This window comes from Lonchura striata, chromosome 3, assembly GCF_046129695.1.
Source record: "Lonchura striata isolate bLonStr1 chromosome 3, bLonStr1.mat, whole genome shotgun sequence".
Lineage (NCBI taxonomy): Eukaryota > Metazoa > Chordata > Aves > Passeriformes > Estrildidae > Lonchura > Lonchura striata.
Genome location: NC_134605.1, coordinates 61,689,950 through 61,712,350, shown reverse-complemented (window position 1 = coordinate 61,712,350; position 22,401 = coordinate 61,689,950). Strand labels below are relative to the sequence as shown.

The 22,401-nt window shown below is 38.3% G+C and overlaps 1 protein-coding gene across 3 annotated transcripts in view; it reads right to left on the bottom strand.

Annotated features, from left to right (window-relative positions):
- Positions 1-22,401, bottom strand: part of ECHDC1 (ethylmalonyl-CoA decarboxylase 1) — a 41,197-nt gene that overhangs the window by 3,682 nt on the left and 15,114 nt on the right. For all 3 annotated transcript variants that reach the window (XM_021547120.3, XM_021547122.3, XM_077782230.1), the window contains exons 4-5: positions 19,107-19,159; positions 17,083-17,163 (exon numbers count right to left, since the gene is read on the bottom strand). In XM_021547120.3, the coding sequence (XP_021402795.1) occupies positions 17,083-17,163; positions 19,107-19,159 (134 nt within the window). The remainder of the gene's footprint in view (positions 1-17,082; positions 17,164-19,106; positions 19,160-22,401) is intronic.

Genomic DNA, 22,401 nt, shown 5'->3' with positions numbered 1-22,401 from the left:
TAACAAATCCCACCCTTATACAGGTACACTTGCTCCTCAAAGGCAGCACTTGCTGTGAGCTAACAGCTATGCTTTCATTTGTTAAAGTATTTCCCAGCTACTTGAAGCCAGAGCACATACAATAAAAGCCAAAAAATGCAAACAAAAATATGCTTTCTCTATTTTTCATACCTGCTTATTATAAATACTAATATATTAATGTATGATTATTAATATACTACTATACCAATGGGTATAATCAGTTCCTTAGCATAACAAAGATTATATTAAGATCTGTGCTGGCCCTTATCTCATAATTTCCTAGATTTCAAGGTTTGAGTTATATTCAGCATTTTGACAAGGCAAAGGTATTAGTCAAGTTTACTAGGGAGGGACAGATACCACCCTCTATTTTATGCTTTTTAAAAGCTTCCACAACTATACTTTTGAAAGCCACTATAGGGAAAAAAGACACCTAAAACATTATATGTGTTGTCAGCAACCTGAATTTTGCTCCTGCTCCCCGCTTGACTCCCAGTGTCACATAAGGACACAGCTCCTGATTTCTGATCCTCCGCTTTTAGCTGGCATGAGACTGGCACTCCATGGAGGGAGGCAGCCAGCATCACACAGTGCTGCAGCACCTGGTCCCCAGCTATGGCTGTGCCCAGACACGGCAGCCAGAACTGCAGGAGATGACTTTTATCTCCCCCACAAATACTTTGGCATCCTGCTCTCAAACCACCAATATTAATATAAACAATAAACAGAGCTTATGTCTGGGTCACAGTAAGTTCCCTCACCAAATCTGCTACCTTCTTCTATAAAGTTCAGTAATGCCTATCTGCAAGGTGATTGAACCAACACAAAGTGGAAACTTCTCCAAAAAGAGTCAAAGGCCTTGGGGTACAATTAAAAGACATCCAGGATTTGAGCATGCTACAGAACGATTTACAAAAATAATAAATTTTCAAGTAGAACTACGTATTTTGCAAAATATAGATGCAAGACACCCAGACAGATAAAAAGTAATGCCTATAGCCAGCCACTTTCTCAAAGGAGATGAGAATCAGCGTTATGGTCAGCTCATCATGTATTGTTTCTGTCACTGCTCAGGGAGAAGAGTCCTTCCTTTGCTTCAGGGTGGAGCCCCTCACACAGAGACAGCTCTCTGCAAACTTCTCCAGTGTGATTCACTCTTTCACAGAGTGCCATTCTTCAAGAGCAGCCTGTTCCTGTGTGGGTCCACAAGTCCTACCAGAAAACCTGCTCCAGCATGGGCTCCTCTCTCCACAAGTGTACAGGTCCCTGCAGGACCCTGCTCCAGCATGGGCCTCCCACGGCTTCACAGTCCTCTCTTAGGCATTCACTGGCTCTGGTGTGGGTGTTCTCCAGGGGCTGCAGGTAGAACTTTGCATCCCCATGATCCTCCATGGGCTACACAGGGGCCTCACCATGGTCTGCAGGGGAATCTCAGCTCTGGCACCTGAAGCACCTCCTTCTCTCTTCCTCCTGTTCTGCACCGACCTGGGTGTCTGCAGGACAGTTCCTCTGACATGTTCTCACCCTGCTCCTCTCTGGCCACCACTGCAACTGCACAGTAACTTTTCTCTCCTATCATAGAGGCATTCGCATCATTCCTGTTTGGCTCAGCCTTGGCCAGCAGCATGTCCATCTTGGAGCCAGCTGGCATTGGCTCTACCCAACACAGGGGAAGCTTCTGGCAGCTTTTCACAGAAGTTGTTACCTACAGCTACCCCCGTAGCCCCCCTGCTACCAAAACCTGGCCACACAAACCCAAAATACTACCCAAACCACATGCACAACTATTGCAGGCATGGGAAAAGAGAGCTGTTAAATCAAAAAAAAAAAAAAGAAACTACTGTGGGATTCCTTAAAATCAGAGGGTTTTGGGCCTGTTACAAAAGGCAGGCCTCAGAGACAGCAGGATGGCAATTTAGAGCTAAGCAGTAGCTATAAGATTTGTCAGCAGAAAAATTATACAAGAAGTAGAAAGAAAGGACAAATAGAGCAATGGTCTGTGTATTAACACTTGGTTAGAATAACTCCCTAAGTTGCAGAAAAGTGTATCTAGTTAGATATTAGGAAGTTTTAAGATTAGTAATTGACCTCTGTGCATTGTATCTTAAGGCTTGTATTTGAAACAAGCAAGCATTGTTTTAACCAAAGGTACGTGTGCTTATAGTGTTTGGATAAAACTACTGTCATTATGCTTTTGCTTTGTGTGATTGGTCAAAAAGCTCTTGAAGTAAGTTGCAACATTAAGTTCTTGGTTTGCTGCCTGGGGTGTGAGCTGCTGGCATCTTCCCATTGTCATAACCCTGTATTGAGACTGATACTAAAAAATAGAGCTCGAGATGCGTTCCCCAGCGGTCCCATGCTGTCCCGTCCCGTTCGTGATTTGTACATAGCCCCTGGCCGGCGATAACTACCAGGAAAATGGTAACAGAAGGATGGTTATCAAGAGTCAAACACTTGTCTTAACCAGCAAAGAACATAAGAACAAAGCTGATGTACAATGCTGCCATACTCTTTGCCCAACATGTATGTCTTTCTAATACACTCATCAATATGGCATCAGCTTAATTAACTCTTTTTAAATTAAGTAACAGCAGTGTTATGCTGACACATGGCCAAAAGAGCTTTTTAAAATACGCACTGCTGGGGAGTGCAAGTTCAAGAGTTTGTTGAGAGGTCAGGTATAACATTATCTGCAGATGGTGTTTATCAAGCAAATTGAACTTCCTTTGCCAGGTGGACATGAAAATTTAATGATCTTGCTGGCAAGTGGACAAAAGCTCATGTGAAACTGGTTTAGGATTTTGTAACTCTTCTTGGCGAGTGCTACCAGGACAATTCCCAACAGCAGCAGCTCTCACATGCACGCTGAACCTTAAGTGAGCAAGAAAGTCAGTCCATTGTCCACTTCTTCCCTGTTTTCCAGTTGCACCTTCTCAACACTAAAAATACAATCCCTGTCCCACCACTTCACAAGCAAATTGCACCTCAGAATCTCATTCCATTGTCCTCAGGATCCCAGGGCACAGACAGCAGATCCCAGTATTGATGGTGGGTTCCTGAAGCGTGAATGGGATTCAGGCAGCAGAGTTACACAGGTACTAGCTGTAATCAGATCTCACTTCTCTTGCTGAGGCACACAAAATCCAAGAAAAACAAAGTGCTACTCTTACATACAAAGTGCTGCTGAACGTCAAGCATTACTTAACATAAAGAGACAGGAAAAAGCTGGAAAGACCAAAGCACCATTGCTGAGCTGTTTATACCTTATTCAACCAGTACTGGCCCTGCCTGAGACAGAGTAGTAGATGAATACAAAATTAACTCAATATGCAGTGATGGTATGTTTTTGTCAACTAAATTGTTACAATACATTAAAACAAAGCAAGAGAGAGTTTTGATTGCTGAATTTGTAGCATCAGAGCAAGAAATAAACTACCTGTTCTTTTATCTGTGCAGCAAAACCCTTGATTTGAGGTTAAACAGAAGTCCTTTATTTCAGGTTGATTCAGTACACCACATAAATAAAGTAATCTTTTCTAGGCTGCATTCTAAGCTTCTTAAATAGGAAAAAAAAAGCAAAACAACAGTTTTTAAGAGAATGGCTGAAATGCAATAAATGTTCGGATAAGGCAGAAGTGGGTAGTTGGATGTGATGTTTCTCTCTCTCTCCATCAGAGAGAAACATCACCTTTGCTGCAAATGCATCCAGATAATTCTGTAGCTTCAGTTCCTTGGTTCAGGAAGGGATAGTAAGGGATCATGCCACAGGCGAGTGGCAGCTCTGAAAGCTGGACCATAAGGATCAATTAATTTGGACTGCAAATTCTGTCAGCCTGAGGTTTGGGCAAAGATAATCACAAAGATAAGCAGTCAAGCACTGTGGAACTTCACACTACTTTTAACAGTACATGTAGCACATAGCAAGGGGTGTGGAATCCTCCAAGCGCACTGCCTTCTCCCCATTTCCTTTAGCATGGCACTTGGATTTACAAGGTTTAACTTGTACCTGGCACTCAATCCACCTCTGGTATCATATTCCAAATCTCAGAGCCAGGAAGATATACTAGATATCATGCACCCTTCCATTTGTCTTATACCTGCACTCTCCACCATGGAAAGATAGATATTAAAGCACATGTTAAGAAACTACAGAACTTCCTAAGCAATAAGATACAAATTCTTCAGGCATTATATATGAATGCTCCTTGATAATTGCTGCAAAACCAACCCCTACCTTCTCCAGAATGTTTAACAATAGAAGTAATTAATGAGTACAACCTTGAAAACACAATCTGAACATGAACTACTGCCTTGATATTTTCACAAAGCCACAGAAAGCCTGAAATGACTAAAGGTAAGGCTGCAGTTTGTGCCTGCAGAGACCTGACCTGGAAACCTAAACACCAATAAGTTAATTGCAATTACAGCATTGTGTTTTGGTAGTGACATCTTGTCTTCTGTAAGTCTTGTTCAATATTCCAATACATAAGCCTTCCACAGTTATTACAGAAATTAATCTTAAAACAACAAATGTATGAACCATTTATATTTATTTTTGCAGTAAAAACAAACTTTGAAGCAGCAAGGTACTGTGGGAAGAATATTCTGCAGAAGAAATATGCAGTACTACACTAAAATAATTTAGCCAAAGTTGCTGATTAGCAGCTTCCAGTCCTTACTTCAATTTTCATGACAGATGTTTTTAGAATTAGACCCTTAAGAATAAGACAGCCTCCTCCAAAAAGCAAGCTGGGACTAAATGATCCCTCTCTGTCTATCCAGGAGTGTCTCAGCAGTCTCTTTATCACTACACCATCAAATAATTACCTAGATACTCTGTAAGGGGATTATCTACACAAAATAGCTACAGATTTTTCTGAAAGTCATCTTACTACACCCTCTATTACCAAAAAAAAAAAAACCAAACCCACCCTAGTTCTCTAAAAATGTTAACAAGTGGATTAATCCTGGGAAGAGTTAGTAATAATTTCACTTATCTTTCCATCTCACTTGATTAATTGGATAGGGTTTAAAGAACTAAAAAGACAGCAATTAAACATTTAATCAATAACTCCTTGTTAGTTCTATTTAGCAGATTTTTGAACTGGAGCAATGCAGTGAATATTGGCAAGCCATAACTCTTACATGCTTTCCCAACACAGCTTGCTAGTATTAATCCCCTCTGCATCTCTCCCTTATCTTCTTTCTCACTGAGAGCTTCTTATGTTTCTGCCCTAAGCATAGAAATAATAAGGCAAATAGATATTGCACAGTTGCTACTTCAGGCCTGCAACAGCACGAAGTGAGACTTCCAACGTGAAAATACTGTAACACCAATGAAAGTAAGGATTTGTGCTACATGCTTGTGGTGATGGTCTACACAGACCATTATGGCATCATAAAAGCAATCCCTCCCAAATGTTTGCTCTTTCTGAAAATCCTTTAGTAACAGATATTCACTTGACAGATGACTAAATGGTAACTACTAAAAAACATAAAAATGAAGGCAAAATAGTTTAAAGATAGTGTGGGGGAACTGCATGACTTGTGCTTATCTTAGATACAGTTGCTAAAAGATGCTTTGCAATTTCAAGTTTCAATAGGCTAAAAGAAGACTGTGCACAGAAGACTCTTTCCTGTTTATCAGTTTTAATCTATAACCTTTTCTACTAGAAAACAATGGAAAGAAGAAAGTCCAGCTACTATTTTAACACGCCCATCAGAAAGTCACCCCTCTCAAATCCTTGGAGTGATTCAAAAACACTCCACCAATTAAAATCACAAAAGAGTACACCTTCTTTATTTGAGGTTTAAATAAATTAAAATTATCCCCAAGAAGCAAAACAAAAAAAATCCTACCAAGCCTCCCAAGCACAGAGTGTTCTAGGCATACTCTAAATCGCAGTGTCAAAGGAGTAGGCTTGATGTCATCCTAGGAAATTTCACTAACACAAAAACTTGCTTTTCTCATAGCTCTTCCCAAATTGCTTTACTGAGACTATATGGACTTTTATTTATAGTTACTGAATTATCTTGTAACACTCTTAGTGTTACAAGATAACACTCACCACAAAAACTAAGAATCAAACTTTATATAAAGTAGCCCAGAAAAATCTCTCATGTCTCCCTAGCATACACTGCCTTTACCCTTTACCTTTACTGTCCTCCAGTCAGATTTTCCAATGCATTTTATGGAACTCTAAGGATTAGGGTAAAAATCAGATCAAGTAAATAGATTCCTAATTACAGAAGTATTTTTTTTTTAAATAAGAGTTAACATTCTTCTGAGTTGTCTGGAAAACCTGAGGGCACTTCCCAGAGGGGAGAAAGGGGACCTAAACAATGAGAATTGCATTCTTCAAAGGAGGCCTCAAAATAGTAATTTTTTAATGTGACTCTATCACACTTTCTCACATCACCCAGAGTCAAATGAAATGCAGAAGAATGAATGACAAAGTCACACTTTCATCTATAAGCCAAAAACATTTGGTGGATGGTAAAATTCTGAAAAGTGGAGTCCTGAATCTAAAAAATGGAATATGTAGCTACAACAAGGGTTAGAGGAAGAGCTGGAACACTGGGACATCAATGCAGAAATTGCTAAATGGACATGAGCCATTTTAGTCTCTAGGAATAAACAGGAACTTAAAGTGTAGACAACCACTACCTATTGCCCAGATATTGGGATATTCAGTGTAAGAGGAGCCTCCAAGATCAACAAAGTCAACTCAAAGAGGGTGCAAGATTACCAATTCTAAAGGAAGTCATTCCAGGGAAGAAGCACAAAAATAACACTGTTATTAGAAAAAGATCCCTTGGATGACTGGAATTAAATTACAATAGACAGACAGAGAGAACTGCATGTCCCCCCAAAAAGAGCATCTCATCAGTAGCAAAGTCTGCACTGAAAAAACTCAACAAAAGGCCAGCAGCATGAAGGAGCTCAGTAAGGCAGCAGAGAAGGCCCTCTGGGAGAGTGCCCTGGCAAGACCCAGATTAAAACTGGTCTAGACATAATTGTGTAAGAACAACCAGAGAAGTGAAATAGTGAATTTCTTAAACACTTCCCTGAGCTAAGAAGAGGGGCTAGAAAAGGGCCAGAAAGATTGTTAGAGAGAGGGATAATAAGAAACAAACATGGGGAAAGACTGCTGCTAATACCCTGCAAGATGAGTAGCACAATCTCAATCAAGACAAGGTAGGTAAGGTCCCCCCAAAGCCTCATGCAGGTGATGTCTGCTGTCACACCAGCTGCCATCCACACAGACTTTCAATCTCATTCTGGACCAGATCTCCCAGGAGTCAGGCACAGATGGAGGCTCACACAGCAGACCTTGATTAGGGGGTTTAAATTGAATTTGTTACCTCAGGCTTGACACTTTCTCACCCATGGCTTCACAGAAGCCAGAGAGAAAAAAGCATGCTATATAAAGCTACATTTCTTCTAAAAGGGATAAATGAAGCTGGGCACTGGAAATTGCAGAAAGACATTTTCTGCAGCAGGAATGAAAAATCGAATTAGACGGCAGATCACAAGGAAAAAATAAGGGCCCCTAAAAAGCATGACAGATTAAAACTCCACTAGCAGTATTAAAAGAAGTAAGATGAGCATTTTCATTTTGTTTTCCCTTCCCAGTCATTTTTCAATAAACTGTCAGGAAAAAATTATTTGGCCAAATGACAAGGTGAGTCTGCCCCATTTTCCAGGATGATAATTCTTTAGGCTCTCATGCAATGCCCACAGGTTCCATCTCCACCACAGTGCTGGGGGTGGGCAGCACCATGCAGAAGGACTTGGTGGAGATGGGGATAGGGCTGGCCAGAGGACTCATGCAGCCAGGCTGTGTGCACTGCACACACACATTGGGTGGCCCCCTCTCAATCTGCGATGTGACAAAAAAGCTGCGTGAGCCACACATCACTCCCTCATTTCATTTTGTGCCAAAGCATCCAAGTAAGCTATTTTCAGAAAACAGCTGAAAAAGTAAATTAAAAGGTCTTTCTTAGGCAGGAGAGACAAACTTTTTACTATTACACAGATAGCAATAAACACTGCCCTGCCCACAGGTGCTGCCTTGGACCTGTTTAACACCCCGTGTGCACACTAGCGAGGAGCAGCATGGTTTTACAAAGGCTTATTGAACACACGCCAGGCTCAGATCACAATTTAAGAACACACAGAACCAAGAGAATAAAGCAGATAGTTACACTGGGGAGCTCTAATTCTCCTGAAGTATGCAGTATAAACTCCAAAACCATCATGAATCACCCAGAGCCATAAAGTTGGACTGATGTCCCATCATTCAAGATGCAGTATCTGGATCCTCCTTACTACCTGCAGATGTAAAACAGCAATCCATGGGCTACTGCCCTATTTCTCCTCCCCTGCTAATGACCACTCTTTTTTTACTCTTTAATTACTAACACTCTTTTCTTCTAATTCCCAGTTATGACTATACCCTGGTGTCAGTGGGTCCCAGGCATCTCAGTTACCATACAATTATTTTCAGAGCAGTTTTCATCTTGTCATAGCACTTGGGCCTTACCCATGAAGCAGATTTAAGCTATTCTTTAGACACTGCCAAAGCCTCTGTACACAAGTGAGTGAATGCCAAAATAATGCTCAGAGAAAAATTACTCATGCTAGAAATCTGAAATGTTACATGAGTCTTTCCTTCCTAAAAAAGAAACTAGAGCTATTTGGATTCTGTTCAAGCAAACATTTTCAACAAGAGATATACTTTTTAGACTAAAGCAAAAATTTATATCAGGAAAGATCCAGTGATATTTTACCAGATTGTCTGATGAAAAAGACCACCTGGAAGGAAAGGTGCTTGATTATAAATTTTTAGTCAAATTTAAATGACAGTATTCCTCAAGAAATAATAAAGAAAAGTACAGTGGAGCTCCTTTCAAAGAGGAAATATTGTATTTTTTTAATTATGTGCACACTTTCATGCAGCATATATGCAAACCATGTTTACAACTTTGGCTTCCCACATCTTTTTATTTTCCTCATGTATGTTTAACAAAACCACAGAAAGCAGAACAAAATTCTCCCAGACAAAATTCAAGAATCTCTTAAGGCAGAAACATTTCAATCACATTTTCTGCTAACCTCTACAATTGATACACAAAGGGGAGGAGGGGCTTCCCAGCAGTGGCTGAGCTTGGCATCTAAAATGTCAAAAATCACAAGGATCACCTCAGCTGCCTGAATTCAGCTGACTAGAAAGGAACAGCATTTCTTGACATCAGCAGTGAGAGATGCCATATTCAAGCTGTTCTAATACTTTATGATGCATTTGATGTATCAGGTTTCTGCAACTCACAGCATTAAAGAACTTAAAATACAACATAACATCACACTAACAACCCTTCACAAGACACAGAGCAACAAAACACACTTAGAAATTCAGCTGTCTCTGCACGTGGTGCTACCAATGCTGCATTTGCACTTCCTACACAATTTCTGACTAAAGCAAAGAGAGATCATTTACTTAGTTGAAATCACCGGTGATTCAATTATAATGGAATGTTGCCACTTTGTCAGGATACCATGTTAATTTCAAACAAAAAAATACTGACTGTCGCGGTTTGGGTTTTTTTAAATTATCACAGTGACTGTGACCTAGGTTTTCCAGATATGAACACGTCTTCAGAGATTTTTTTGGGAGGGAGAGGAAGAGCACAGTGATATAACTCAAAAAGGCATAAATGAGATAAATAATTTAACATTAAAATTCTACATTGACACAGTAACCTGCTGCTTCTCCTCTTTACTTTTTATTATAGAGTATTAGTTATACTGATAGGGATGTCAAACCAACTTCAGATCACTGATATCATGTTCAGACTACTTGGACAAGAAGCAGGCACATTTTCAGCAAACTGTAACAGATTCCATAAATATGCCTAAGAGTGTGACCAATTATCACCAAAAGTATAATTTGCCCTGCTATCTTTTTATTTACAATCATTGTCTCTTTCACACATATGCAAATCCATGCTGATTTAAATTATTGGGGTTTTCTCAATCTATATATTTGCTTTTTGTTTATGACTGTGAATCATCAGCATACAAAATAGGACTGGAATATAACACCTAGTAACAGACCACAGATACAGAAGAAGTTCTTATACACACAACTTCAAGCACAATAGGAATCTATTTAGCATAAGAATTTACTATTTGATTTATTCTTACTGTGCCAAGTCACAGCATAGTAATTAATTTCTTACTGACTACAGAATACAGGAAGTAGGAAGCTGAAGCCACCAAGGTTAAAAATTTCAAACAGTTTACAGACTTATTTCACACAATTTTGCATAAATCTGGAAGGAAGAGGAACGCAGAGGTCCAGCCTGCAGGGCTCCAAATCTTTGCTAAGACCTTGGGTTGCTTTGGATCACAGGCAGAAGTAAAACCAGAGCCTAAAGAGGAAGACTGGAAATTGTAATTTTGAAGGCAATATTTACAGTGAAAGTAGGTTGAGATCCTGCTTACACAATGCCTGCTTACATCCAGGGAAACTGAGTTATTTCGGGAACATCTGGTTCTTTCAATGAACAGCAACCCTGATGTGGATGATTACCCTTCAGAGATCCACAACATTAACTATACTGCTGCTTGGTGTGATAAAGAGAAGAAGAGTTCTTTTTGTCGTGCTTTAATAGCACATGACAGGGTTGAAATATAAAAGAGCTAAGCAGGGACTCAGGAAGACATTCTCTGGAAGCTGATCCAGTGTAAAGTTAGGCAGTTGAAAGCTGTGGCTTCAAGGGAATCTGAGGGTATTTAACATCTCTCTAGAGCCAAAAGGAGCAGATTGTATTCTCAGCCCTTACAGTTCTTTGTCATCTCCTTGACCTAGCTCCTTCTTCACACTGGCTCCAGCCAATATAATATGACCTTACAAGTCACTCTAGTTAACTGTAAAAACAGAAAAAAAACCACCAACAACAACAACAAAAAAAACCCACCCAGGCTTTCTGCTGCTTTTCAGTGAGATAATTGACTCATATAGGCATCTTCACTGGTGCTTGGCAAACCACAGGTAAGAAGTGAGCTGAGAATATGCAACAGGGACACCCTCCTCCCGTACCCAAGGAAGCTGTTCAGGCACTCTGTGCTCATGAAGCCACAGCTCAGTATAATCTCACCTCAAAACCAGCAGACTGGAATATATAATTGCTTATCACAATTTATATTATCCAATTTGTGGAGCTATCTGTTAATAAATATATATATATATATTGAAAAAAAAATAGTGCTGAAGATCAGAAATGATGCATCAAACTCAAATACCTCAAATGCTAGTTTAGCTAAACTGGGAATTAGTCATTTTGCAGATGAAAGCAGAATGGACAAGTCCAGTGCATTTGTACTCTTTTCCTCAAATTCACTTTGAAACTTAAATACTTCTCTATGGTGGATTAGCAGCTCAGTGTATAAGCAAGTATCAGAATGGGTCTAGACCTGTATTCTCTAAAATCTGCCTTTATCTAAGTTTTCAGTTATCTGGACTATCTCTGTTTATTATTATCATGCAGCACATTTTATCAGCTGCAGACAGGCTTGTTCAATAGAAAGGATGTAAGATTGCATGGTACAAGTGGTTAAAACAGACACATGCTGATAAGAAAAAATTCACTTACCCAGGATAGATGGTTTGGCCTCCTAAAGACAAAAAAAACCCAAAAAACAACAAAACCTAAACAAATTAAAAAACCTAGAATTAAGTAAATCCCTGCAAAAAAGACAACTTCAGAAAGAAAGCATCAATTCAAATTCATGTTTTGCTGATGTTATTTAAATTCCTACTAAAATTAAACAGTCATAAATTTGAATTGTAGACTACATCTAAAAATCCTCTTCCTGAAAGAATGTAAACACACAAAATTCAATCCCAATTGAAAACTGGTAAAAGACCCCCAATACCAGCCCATAAATACAAGGCAAATAACACAAGCTCTTGAGCCCATTTCTGGCAGTGCTTACTTAACCAGATGTCAAATGTACCGTGTCAAAAATAAGAACAACCTTCTTAAGGGCAGGCAATGTGAGACTTTTAAAATCATAACCAGAAACTTGTAGTAACAAAGCCCGCAGGGCTCTAAAAATGTAAAGTAATGTAGGACAGCATTGGAATTCTAAAATTGCCAACTGATTTTCAGGAGATTTTAAACACACATGCACACACACACATATATATATAAGACCAAAATTCCATATAGTTTAGAAAAATTATCTATGCCACATAGCAAGCACTTGAAACTGTGAAAATGTGGTGTCCCACCCCTAAGGAGATGGGAAAACCCAAAATTCATAGACACTCATATGTTGAAAGGAATGGTAAAAGTCAGAGATTTGCAAAAGCTTATAGAGTTTTATTAATAATCTACACACTTGGTATGGACATTGTTATTTGGGTCCCTGACCTCCCAACATAAGCACACAGCAATGGGTTTTGGATAAGGGGTAGGGTGAAAAGGAAGAGAGATAGATATGAAATGGAGTGTGAGAAAGAAAGGAAGAAAGAAAATTAGAGAGATCACCTGTTCTAGCCCCAGCATTGATCCAGCTGGAGTATCCAGGGTCCTGGAGTGCACACATGCCCAGGCTTTGTGGGGATACCTTTTTATAGACATGTCTACCCTGTTCTGGAGGTAAGCTTCTCACTTGCTATACAAATTAGTTATCGTGTGCAGTTCTTTCTTCTAGATCTTTCTGGAAATAGGTTGGAGGCTTCAAGGGTCTTTGATGGTCTAAATCCTCCACTACAGTGCATGTCCATTTCTCAGCCTCATTCCTGCACTTGCCTGTGTTGTGCTTATTCTGTTGTGCCAGAACAAGGACATCTGTCCCAGAAAAGTGCTGCTCTACCTCCATATGGACCTCTTCTCCACCCATGTCCTGCTCTTTGTCACAGTGTTATTACCAACAATCCTTGGTTGACTCTATGGCTATCCAGCTATCAGTTTTTGAAACATACACATTTTCATCCCTTATTTTTTAGGCTTCTACAGTGAACTCACTCTCAGATTTGGCTACTGATTCTTCTCTGATGATGTGTAGCAATGTTACAGTCACATGAGTGAAAAGTGCTTTGCGAGCCTGGACTCTGCAAGAATTCATGAATAAGTGAACCCCATGTTGCTACATTCATATCAGGCTGTACCCAATGAAAAATGTTACTATGTCCTGAGGCACCCTTATTACAAATAGTAGCATCTTGTGCACCTAAATATTCCTCCTGATAAAATTAAAAGCCCAAATCCTTGTATAGAGCAAAAGATTTCCCAAGAAGCTCATGTGCTGTGCTCTGATGTTCTGAAACCTATTTTTGAAAGAGTTTGCTGCAGAATACTAAAGTCTTTACGGCTTCTTCCACTTCTCTTTCTTGAAAGGTGAAACAACTGAAAAGTTGGTCATAGTGTAGCTACATCTATGCAGAGACTAGATTATCTTCTGTTGCTCTGACTTCCTATATGTTGTATTTAATACACTGAATACAACTTGTAGAATCAAATAAACATAAATTATCACAGGAACACACACACACCCCAAAAGCTGTTTAATAACATTTGATTTCATTGTATCTCTTACTAAGTGTTTCATGGAACATATTTAGCCTTAAAATGTAATACTAAGCATGCCTACATATTTCACAGAAATATAGAAAACACACCACTAAAACGAAAGAAGGCCAATTTGATAAATGTGGTATTATTAGCACAAGCTAATAGTTAGCTCAGCACTTATAACAGTAATGAAAATGGCCTGTGCAATTTAGCTGTGCAACATCAACTACAACTGAAGAAATTCATTTTATTTTCTAAAGAAGAAAAGGAATTCACTGCTGTCTCTACCTATGAGCCCATTCGGAGATCAATCATATGAGAAATGAGCAATTTTCCATCTCTGCACTCTCACCCTCTGCCTCAAGACACCAACTTTTAAATTTGATTGACATGGCAGGGATACAGACATACCTCTACTTGGACTGCAGCAGCATTAGAGAGAAAAAAGGAGATAGGGGGAAAGAGACTCTGTCTCAGAAGCACTCAGATACAATGGAAGTCCATTTGCCAGGTGATATAGGACCAAATTTTTGAAGTCGCAGATGTGTGTAAAAGACATATACAGACATTGCCCCAGCAAGATTTTCCAAAGGCACCAACATGAAATAGAAAACAAGACAGTTCAGAATTCAAAGTCAGTTATTCTGGCTATTATTTGGTAGTGCATTGCAGCAACCGCAGAGATTATTGTGATCTGCTAATTGCAATAAATTCACTAACAACTGTCTCTTCCCCATATCTGTCAGCTTATTGCTAACAATCCACTACCATTCTTGTTTTCCTGTCCAAAGTCCTCAACCAATCCTGCCAAATCTGCTCTCCTTACTTTCACACATTGTGTAAGCACATGACACATGTCAAATTTCTGCATAAAGGAACCCAAAACAGGCCCCTCTATTTGTAAAATTCCATCACTAAATCCAACATCACATTCACTTTTGCACCTCATTGAAATGGCTGCAGTGTCATGCAGAGCTGTAAAATAAATTAGCATTTGGCAGCAGAAAACATGAGCCACCTTCATGTGCTCAACTCTGGCACACTTAAAAAAGGCAGTTTTTTTAAAAAATATTACTAAAATGCTCAGTTGTCTGAGCAAGTTTCATACTTGCAACTGTCTACATTACCCAGTTTTGCAGTAATAATTGAGATAAATAATTCTAGTGTCAGAAGCTTTATCTTTCCAATTTTCATATCAGAAAAAGTCTGAAAGGAAATTAATTACCTTGCTCTCGTCTGGACTGGTTTGATTTTTTTTTTTTCCCCTACTAACATGTTTATGGTCTTTATAAGGATACTGCTTTTCTGGAGAGCTATACTGCTACAACACATAAAACAGCTAACACTGAAGATGTTTTGAGGAAACCTCTTCCTCCAGATTAAATGTGGACTAACCTAAAATGCTTTCACTTTTTATCATTGTCCTTATTTAAGCAATAAATGTGCTGAAGTTTACACACGCCCCCCCCCCCCCCAATCCAATTTAAAATGAGCCAGCTTAAAACAGAGAGAGACAATTAGCCACAAGAACCGCTACAAGAAGAATATATCAGTAATATCCTTAAACCACCTCAGCTACTTTAAAATTGGATTTGTCCACACCTCTACTTTAGTAGAGATGTGTATCATGCTGCCAGACCACATTTCAGAGGAGGTGTCTTGGTCATTTTGGTTCAAGTGAATTGTTCGAACTATATCAGTATAGTTAATGTAGTACAAAGTAGCAGAGATAAAAATAAGAAAATATTTCAGGCCAAAACAAAGCAGTTTAGTAGTTTAAACAGAGACTGTGAAAAACAGAACTGCATTTGAAAATCTAGAATTAAAAGCAAAACAACAAACCCATTTTGTTTTTAAAAATTAAAATGTCCAGTTTATTCAAATAAGAAAACAAAGCTCTGATTTCTATCTCATGTTCCTCTTTTTCATCTAGTGACTGAGGACAGAATACCTATTCCATTAATATCTACTTACAGTCCTCAAAAAAACCCTGGAATTTTGCCCACCAATATTAAATTTCTCAAATTCAACAGCAATAACAGCACAGAGTATGTTTCTCTATCTTGTTGCTGTTATTAATTAAGTCCCATTTGCTGTTCCTGAATCGCTGTTATTTAGTTGCACTGGATGGGTGTGTAGAAAGTAATGGAAGATGGATCAACAGCTGTAGTTATTATGAAAATTATGGCACTGCATGAGAGGAATTGCAGCTGCTCAATTCATGCAAATAAAAGCTACTTGATAATGCCTATAATTACACAGCATGTCAAAACAGCATAGCTGGAGTGTAAGTAGAGACTACATATTTTAGAAAGCCAAAAGATTTCCATTTCATTATATTCCCACTCCTTAAATGCTTATTTAGATATAACAAGAAACACTTCCTGTTGACAGGCTCACAGATACAGAAAGGTCTGCTGAGTCTCCCAGGTGCATTCTCCTGCCAGCACTGCAGCTGTCAAACATGAAGCCCCTCTGCTATTTGTAACACAGCCTGGACTCACATCACAGCTGGGGCTTCAGCTCACTGTGCACTGAGCAGATATGAAGAAAGATCCAGCCACATCTACTTTCAAAGCAAAGGAAGATTGCTTCCAAGTGGCTCATACAAAGCAGATATTATCTCCTCTATTCAAAGTCTGTTCCTGATACCTGGAACAGCACTGTAATACTCTAGTTTACTTTACTTTTGAGTCTAGCTTCTTTCAGCTTCTTCAGGGCATTTCCTTTCCCAGTTCAGGCACTAAGGCCCTTTTCAAGAGCACTTTTCCTTTTCTTAGATGAAAACTTCACTAAAAGCTCCTCATTTTCAAAGATGCTGTTCACTGTGCTTATCCTGCTACATCTGTAGGCTGTTTACACATTAGCAATGGTTTATATAAAGTGACATTTTATTACTTTAGTGTCTTCCCATTCCTATTCTGCCTGTTTAATTAAAGCCTTCTTTTTTTTGCCAGTTGTTTTGTGCTAGCAAATCCCTGCACCCGCATGGAAAAAAAAAAACCAGGGATGAAACCTCATTTCTTTTCCTCTGCACCTCAAATTCTTGTTTCAATAGCTTAGCAGCACAAAATTATGTTACAAATAATAAACCCAAAACAATAAATACATGAGTAGTGAAGAGATTTATTTATTTTTATTTATGACATTCACAAAAAGAGACACAGGGAGATACACAATTTTGCAACCTTCCTACCTCTCACTCAAGGGTGAGTTGGACCTACTGGGTGTGTAACACAGTCAGTTGCTAAAGTTCCTTACTACTATTGTTTTACACTGTGATCCAAACCACATAACTTTGCAGAAACCACAGCTTTTCTTTTCCTGTGAAGTCTGATGACAAAATCTCATTGCAAATGCCTTGGAACCCAGGATCATTACTCCTGGTAGAAGTGGTACCTCCCACTTCTCATATTTCAGTTGGACAATCAGTAAATCACTGACCCAACACAATACTATGCAACTTGTTAGCCTTACCTGAAATCACATGCTGTGGTAAGTTCTGCTCCTCCTCCAAAAGCTTTTCCTTGAACTAGTGCAACACTGATCAAAGGCAACCTGCACAAGAGACTTTAGTAAGCAAAATTCATGCTTTTAGCCTTTCAGAAATTACAAAACAATTCAACCAAACCATTTCTAAAGTAAAAGTTGAGAAAAATATACTGTTCCAATTTAATAAAATAACTACATCTTTGTGGGCAATCAGCACAACACCAATTCCACTTATGTCAAAATTACTATTGCATAATTGAGACAGAATCCCAAAATGAAACAGCAACACAGATATTTTAAATTGAATCAAAATAAAGATCATGTACTGAAAAACACATGTTACAAAAAATACCTGCTATAGAATATACCTTAAAAAACTGCCTGCAAGGAGTGACAAGATAGCAACACAAGATTGTACTCTAAGCCAGTGCACCACAGAAAGCAGAAGAAAGAGACACAAAGAACTGAAGGGCTGGGTTATCTAAAATTAATGAGATTTACCATGACAGCTTCAGCAGCTTCTTCAAACAGAGTGCTACTATCTCAGTTATCAACAAAACTTTTTTTGCAGACAAAATCTTCTGAGGAAAGCAGCAATCTGTTACCTTTGTTGGTGTTGTATTTAATCATGTTCAAGGTATTTAATCATGTTCAAGGTAATTCAAAGGACAGAGGGAAGGAAGAGTATGTTTCCCCACTGCTGATGTGAAATGAATACTAATGAACAGTGACTTAGGATAAGGCAAGTTCCTTAAGAAATGAAGGCAGCTGGTTAGTCACAGAATTTGCACACTAATACAGCTGTTTCATCATTTACTATGAAAAGACATTTAGCTTTTTGAGCAGTTTACAAACCATATTCGGAAGTCGGCATCCTAATCATAACCACGTCTGGTTTTAGCTCTCCTTTAACAGAAGCACCAACACTTTCTTACAGCCCAAGTTCACTTACAAGCTGCAGCACAGTTCATACAGTACATGACACAAGGGAACCCACTGGAAGAGGGCAATCTCATCTTTCCTGTGCTTTATGAGAAAGCAGAAGATGTGGGTCCAAGATGGCTACATCCACACTCTAATCCATTTGAGGCACCTCTCTCAGGATCACAGTCAGCCTCAGCCCTGAAGGAGACTAATTCCATCTACAACAGATGTCCCCAGACAGCAGCTCAGTGCTCAACCTGAACTTAAAGATACACTAAGTCTACACACCTGAGGTGAGGACTTAATCTTCACACATCTTCCTCCTCTTAGCTTTGCCCCATCAATTTCAATTATATGGAGACAAGCTTATGCAAATGTCTTCCAATCCTGAGGATTCCTTACAGTACTACTAATGTAAGTTTCCAATCTCCTGGGTACTTTTACAGAAATAATGTTAATTCATAACATTTTCTCATATACATTACCTAAAACCAAAGAATATTCATCTTCAAAGAGCTCTAAGCAGAAAAACAAGACTCTACCACAAATGGATTTAATAGAAACGTGACTTCTTAAGGGAAGCTAAGTCTAAAGGAAAGGGTTTTTTTCAGAATTACCAGATGGTAGAACTGACACACTCCTCTTGTGAAGTGGGAAGATTAAATAATATGCCAAATATATATTACCTATGTAGGCTGCATGACCTGTGGCTGCTTATTATTTAAGAACTACCAATTCCCAATGAATTAGAGAGGCTCAGTTTCAGAAAATCTGAAGGCCTAGATTTCCTTAATTCTGAGTATCTCCTACATCTACACATATAAGCCTATGGTTGTTGTTGTTTTTTTTTTTTTTTTCCTGTTCCAATCTCTGGAAAATGTAATGGTTGCAAAATGTTATGGTCTAATTGTCTAATTTAAATCCATAAATACCTACCTGATTAACATGTGTGAATACAAGGTCTAGGATTCAAAATTACATACATAAAACTACATGTTTATCTTTAAACATCTCATTAAAGAGTTAGCCAAAATACATTCTGATACTTATAATTACTTCATAAATGGGTAAATAAAATATATTACCTCATAAGTCTGGTTAAGGTGTTTTGCATAAACATACACATATTCATCCCATCCTACAATGAATAGGAAATTAAAAAATGTTATGTGATCTCAATGTGAAGCAATTAAACACATAGATGAAATAAACAGGAGTAAGCATTCTTTATATTTACTTCAGCAGGGTTTTGTCTCTGGTTCATGTTGCCCAAATTCTAGCCCAACCCCACTATGTACAAATAGAAAACCTAGTATAAATCAGGTTAAAAAAAAAAATCAGAACTCAACTAACTTATATAAATTTCAGTCAAAAAGTAATTGCAATACTGAATTTCTATGCTGTGAAGTTTTAGTGTTTCCTCTTAATTTCTTCTTCTCACTTCAAGTTGAAGACACATAAATCTGAGTTTTTAAATTCTGTACAAAGCCATAGTGTGCTACATAGTTTTTACTTTCCCAAATCCATCAAGTTTTAGACAAGATACAATTTACCAATTTAATCTTTTATTGTTTGGGCCAAAAGTGTCTCAGCTAAAAAAAAAAAAAACAAAAAAAAAAAACCCCACCAAACCACAAAACATCAAAACAAAAAAAACAAACCAGAAAGATTCTTCTTATGTCTCTCATCCTTTGTGTTTTACATCTCCTTGCAATCAACAGTGAAAAAATTACAATTGTTTACTTCTAACCCAGTACAAGAACTATAGGGTTCCAAATAAAATATGTTCAAAACAAATATTTCTTCCTACATTTACTTAAAATGTGGAACACTAGGCAGTAGGGCATTACACCCTCTACACAAATTCAAGAAAAACTACATAAACTCACAATACATACATAACTCACAACAGCAACAAAAGGTTATTACATAGAAGACAACACCTCTAGCTCTAGAAGTCTTAGTCACAAGTTGCTGGGAACTAAGAAATATTTTGAGACAAAATCATTATTATCTGCCTTCCCTGTTGTTATCCTCTTTCTCAGACACGTAGAATTAATCAGGAACTTGACAAATAACTGGGCTAAATGATCCAGAGCCACCATATTCATATACATACCGAATTGAACATGCATTATTTATCCCAGATAAAAAATTATGCTTGGACACCGCAGAAATAAAAAATGAGTAGGTAAAAATTTCAGCACATCTTTCAAATAATAAAGAAAAAAAATGTCCAAACAAACCAAACCAAACATCTCTTTACCAGAATTTTCTTATTTCTGAAACAGTTTTACAGAAGCTGGCAATTTAGAGAATCTGCCTGAATTAAAAGCCTCTGACTCATACCTTGGGGAAAGAAAATATATGCAGTAAGTCTTCAGTGCATCTTTGGAATAGAACCTTGAAATAACAGTAAGCCAGTTTCAGGTGATTTATTGTCCATTTAGTCGTGTATTCCCAAGAGCTACTCTGCCCAAAGCCAACCACCATTATGATGTTTAGGCTCAGATCTCTGGCAGATGTGAGTGCCATGACAATTCCTACACAAGAACCAGTGTATTTAGTTTTACTACACTAATGGTCTGCTTGAAAAATTTAGCACCTGTTGAGTTAGAAAAAGGCTTTAATTATCACTGTAGCCATCTCCTACACCCCCTAAGAACAGTAGAAATATTTTGATTCCAAATTAAAGAACATTCAGACCTTTTGTGATAGCTGCCTTAGTAGCTCAGTTCAAAGCCTACACAAACATGCAAGGTACCAGTTCTCAGACACAGACTTGCACAATTCCCATATTACAACTGTCAGGATGAAGCTGCACAAAAGCTCATTAGAGAACATGATTTTTCACTTCATTACAGCAGAATCTTTGCATTCAAACTGGACTTCTCAACTCATGGCAAAATCCAAAATAGTAATTAAAGATTAATTCCAGAACAGACAAACTTGAAAAATATATTAATGTCTGAGCAGACAAAAATAAAGTCTTCATTCTCTCAAGTGGTAGAGAGAGTACTGTGTATCCCATGGAAAAAAATGCTTGCACAGAAAAAAAAAAAAGGGTAATTGCTTGAGTCCTGGCAAATAAACCCTTCAAACCTTCCTGACAAGAAAAATAAGGCTACTATTCAGATAAAATACTCTAAGAGGTGTTCACTTCAGTCTAGTAGAATAGTTATATTTGCAGCTCTAATACTGTCCTTGAAATAAGAAGATATCTAACTAGCAGAAAGGGAGGTAAAATGCAGTAAAATGCACTACATATGGAAGAAAAGGATTAATAGCTTGGTGTGGGCCTCAGACAGGCAGGGAAGTAGAAAGTCACCTTCATAAAGTAGAAAACTGTATTGCTGCCTCTTATTGCTGCAAGAGCTTCAAATCCATTTGCACTACAGATAGAACATAATTTCCATATTATCTCCAACTGCTCTACAGTCCTCCTCCACATCTTATGTTTGGGAACCTCTGTCCTAGGGCTTTTAGACAGGGACCAAGGAAAGCAAAATTCTCCTTTGTGCTTCTTCCTCTGAGCTATTGCTTTAAGAGCTATTCTTTCTTTTCAGCTAGACAACTTTTCAAGTCTCACTCCAGAATGATGTTCTTGCTCTAGGAACAGTTTACAAAGCCTTATAAAGACAGAAGGGAAAATATTTTTTATTTAAATTCCACTATTCATTTACCTTCTGTGATTTGGTTATGTAATGTTAGCACTCAAAAAAGAAAAACAGGCAGGGGACCTAGGTTTGCTTCAGTTAGGAACAATTGAACATGGGAGAAGGTGGACAAAGAGGAAAAGAATGAAGTGGAAGATGAGGACAAAGAGCCACTAGGGGGCACGAAAATCTTTCAACATTCTTGGCCATTATTCTCCCGATTCTGCACCATAGGGAAAAGCAAACTGTACCGAAAATTATGAAAAATACAGTTCTCCCTCAACCAACCGTTTGGATAAAATAGAAGTGTTTTCGGCAATTACTAAAAGCTATGGGCTAAAGCAGCCTTGAAAAAGATATATAAATGACAGCTCAGTTGTTTGAGCATGGTGCTTATAAAGACAGGTTGTGGGTCCAATCTGTTCATTTAAAAGTTGGAATCGATCATCCCTGCAGGTCCCTTCCAACTTAGAATATTCTGTGATACTGTGAAAGACATACCAATTCAGGCATGAAGCTATTCACATTTTGTTTTTTGTTTTTGGGGTTTTTTTTTGCCTTGAAGAGGCCTGTGGACAGAAAACTTAACCTGAAACTAGATGAAACACTCTCGTCTGCATCAAGTTAGAGAGTTCTGTAAGACTGAAGAACAGCAAATGCTATTCCATATTCTAGTATAGCTTTATTTAATAAAGACTGTTAAATCCCACCAAACAGATGCTTT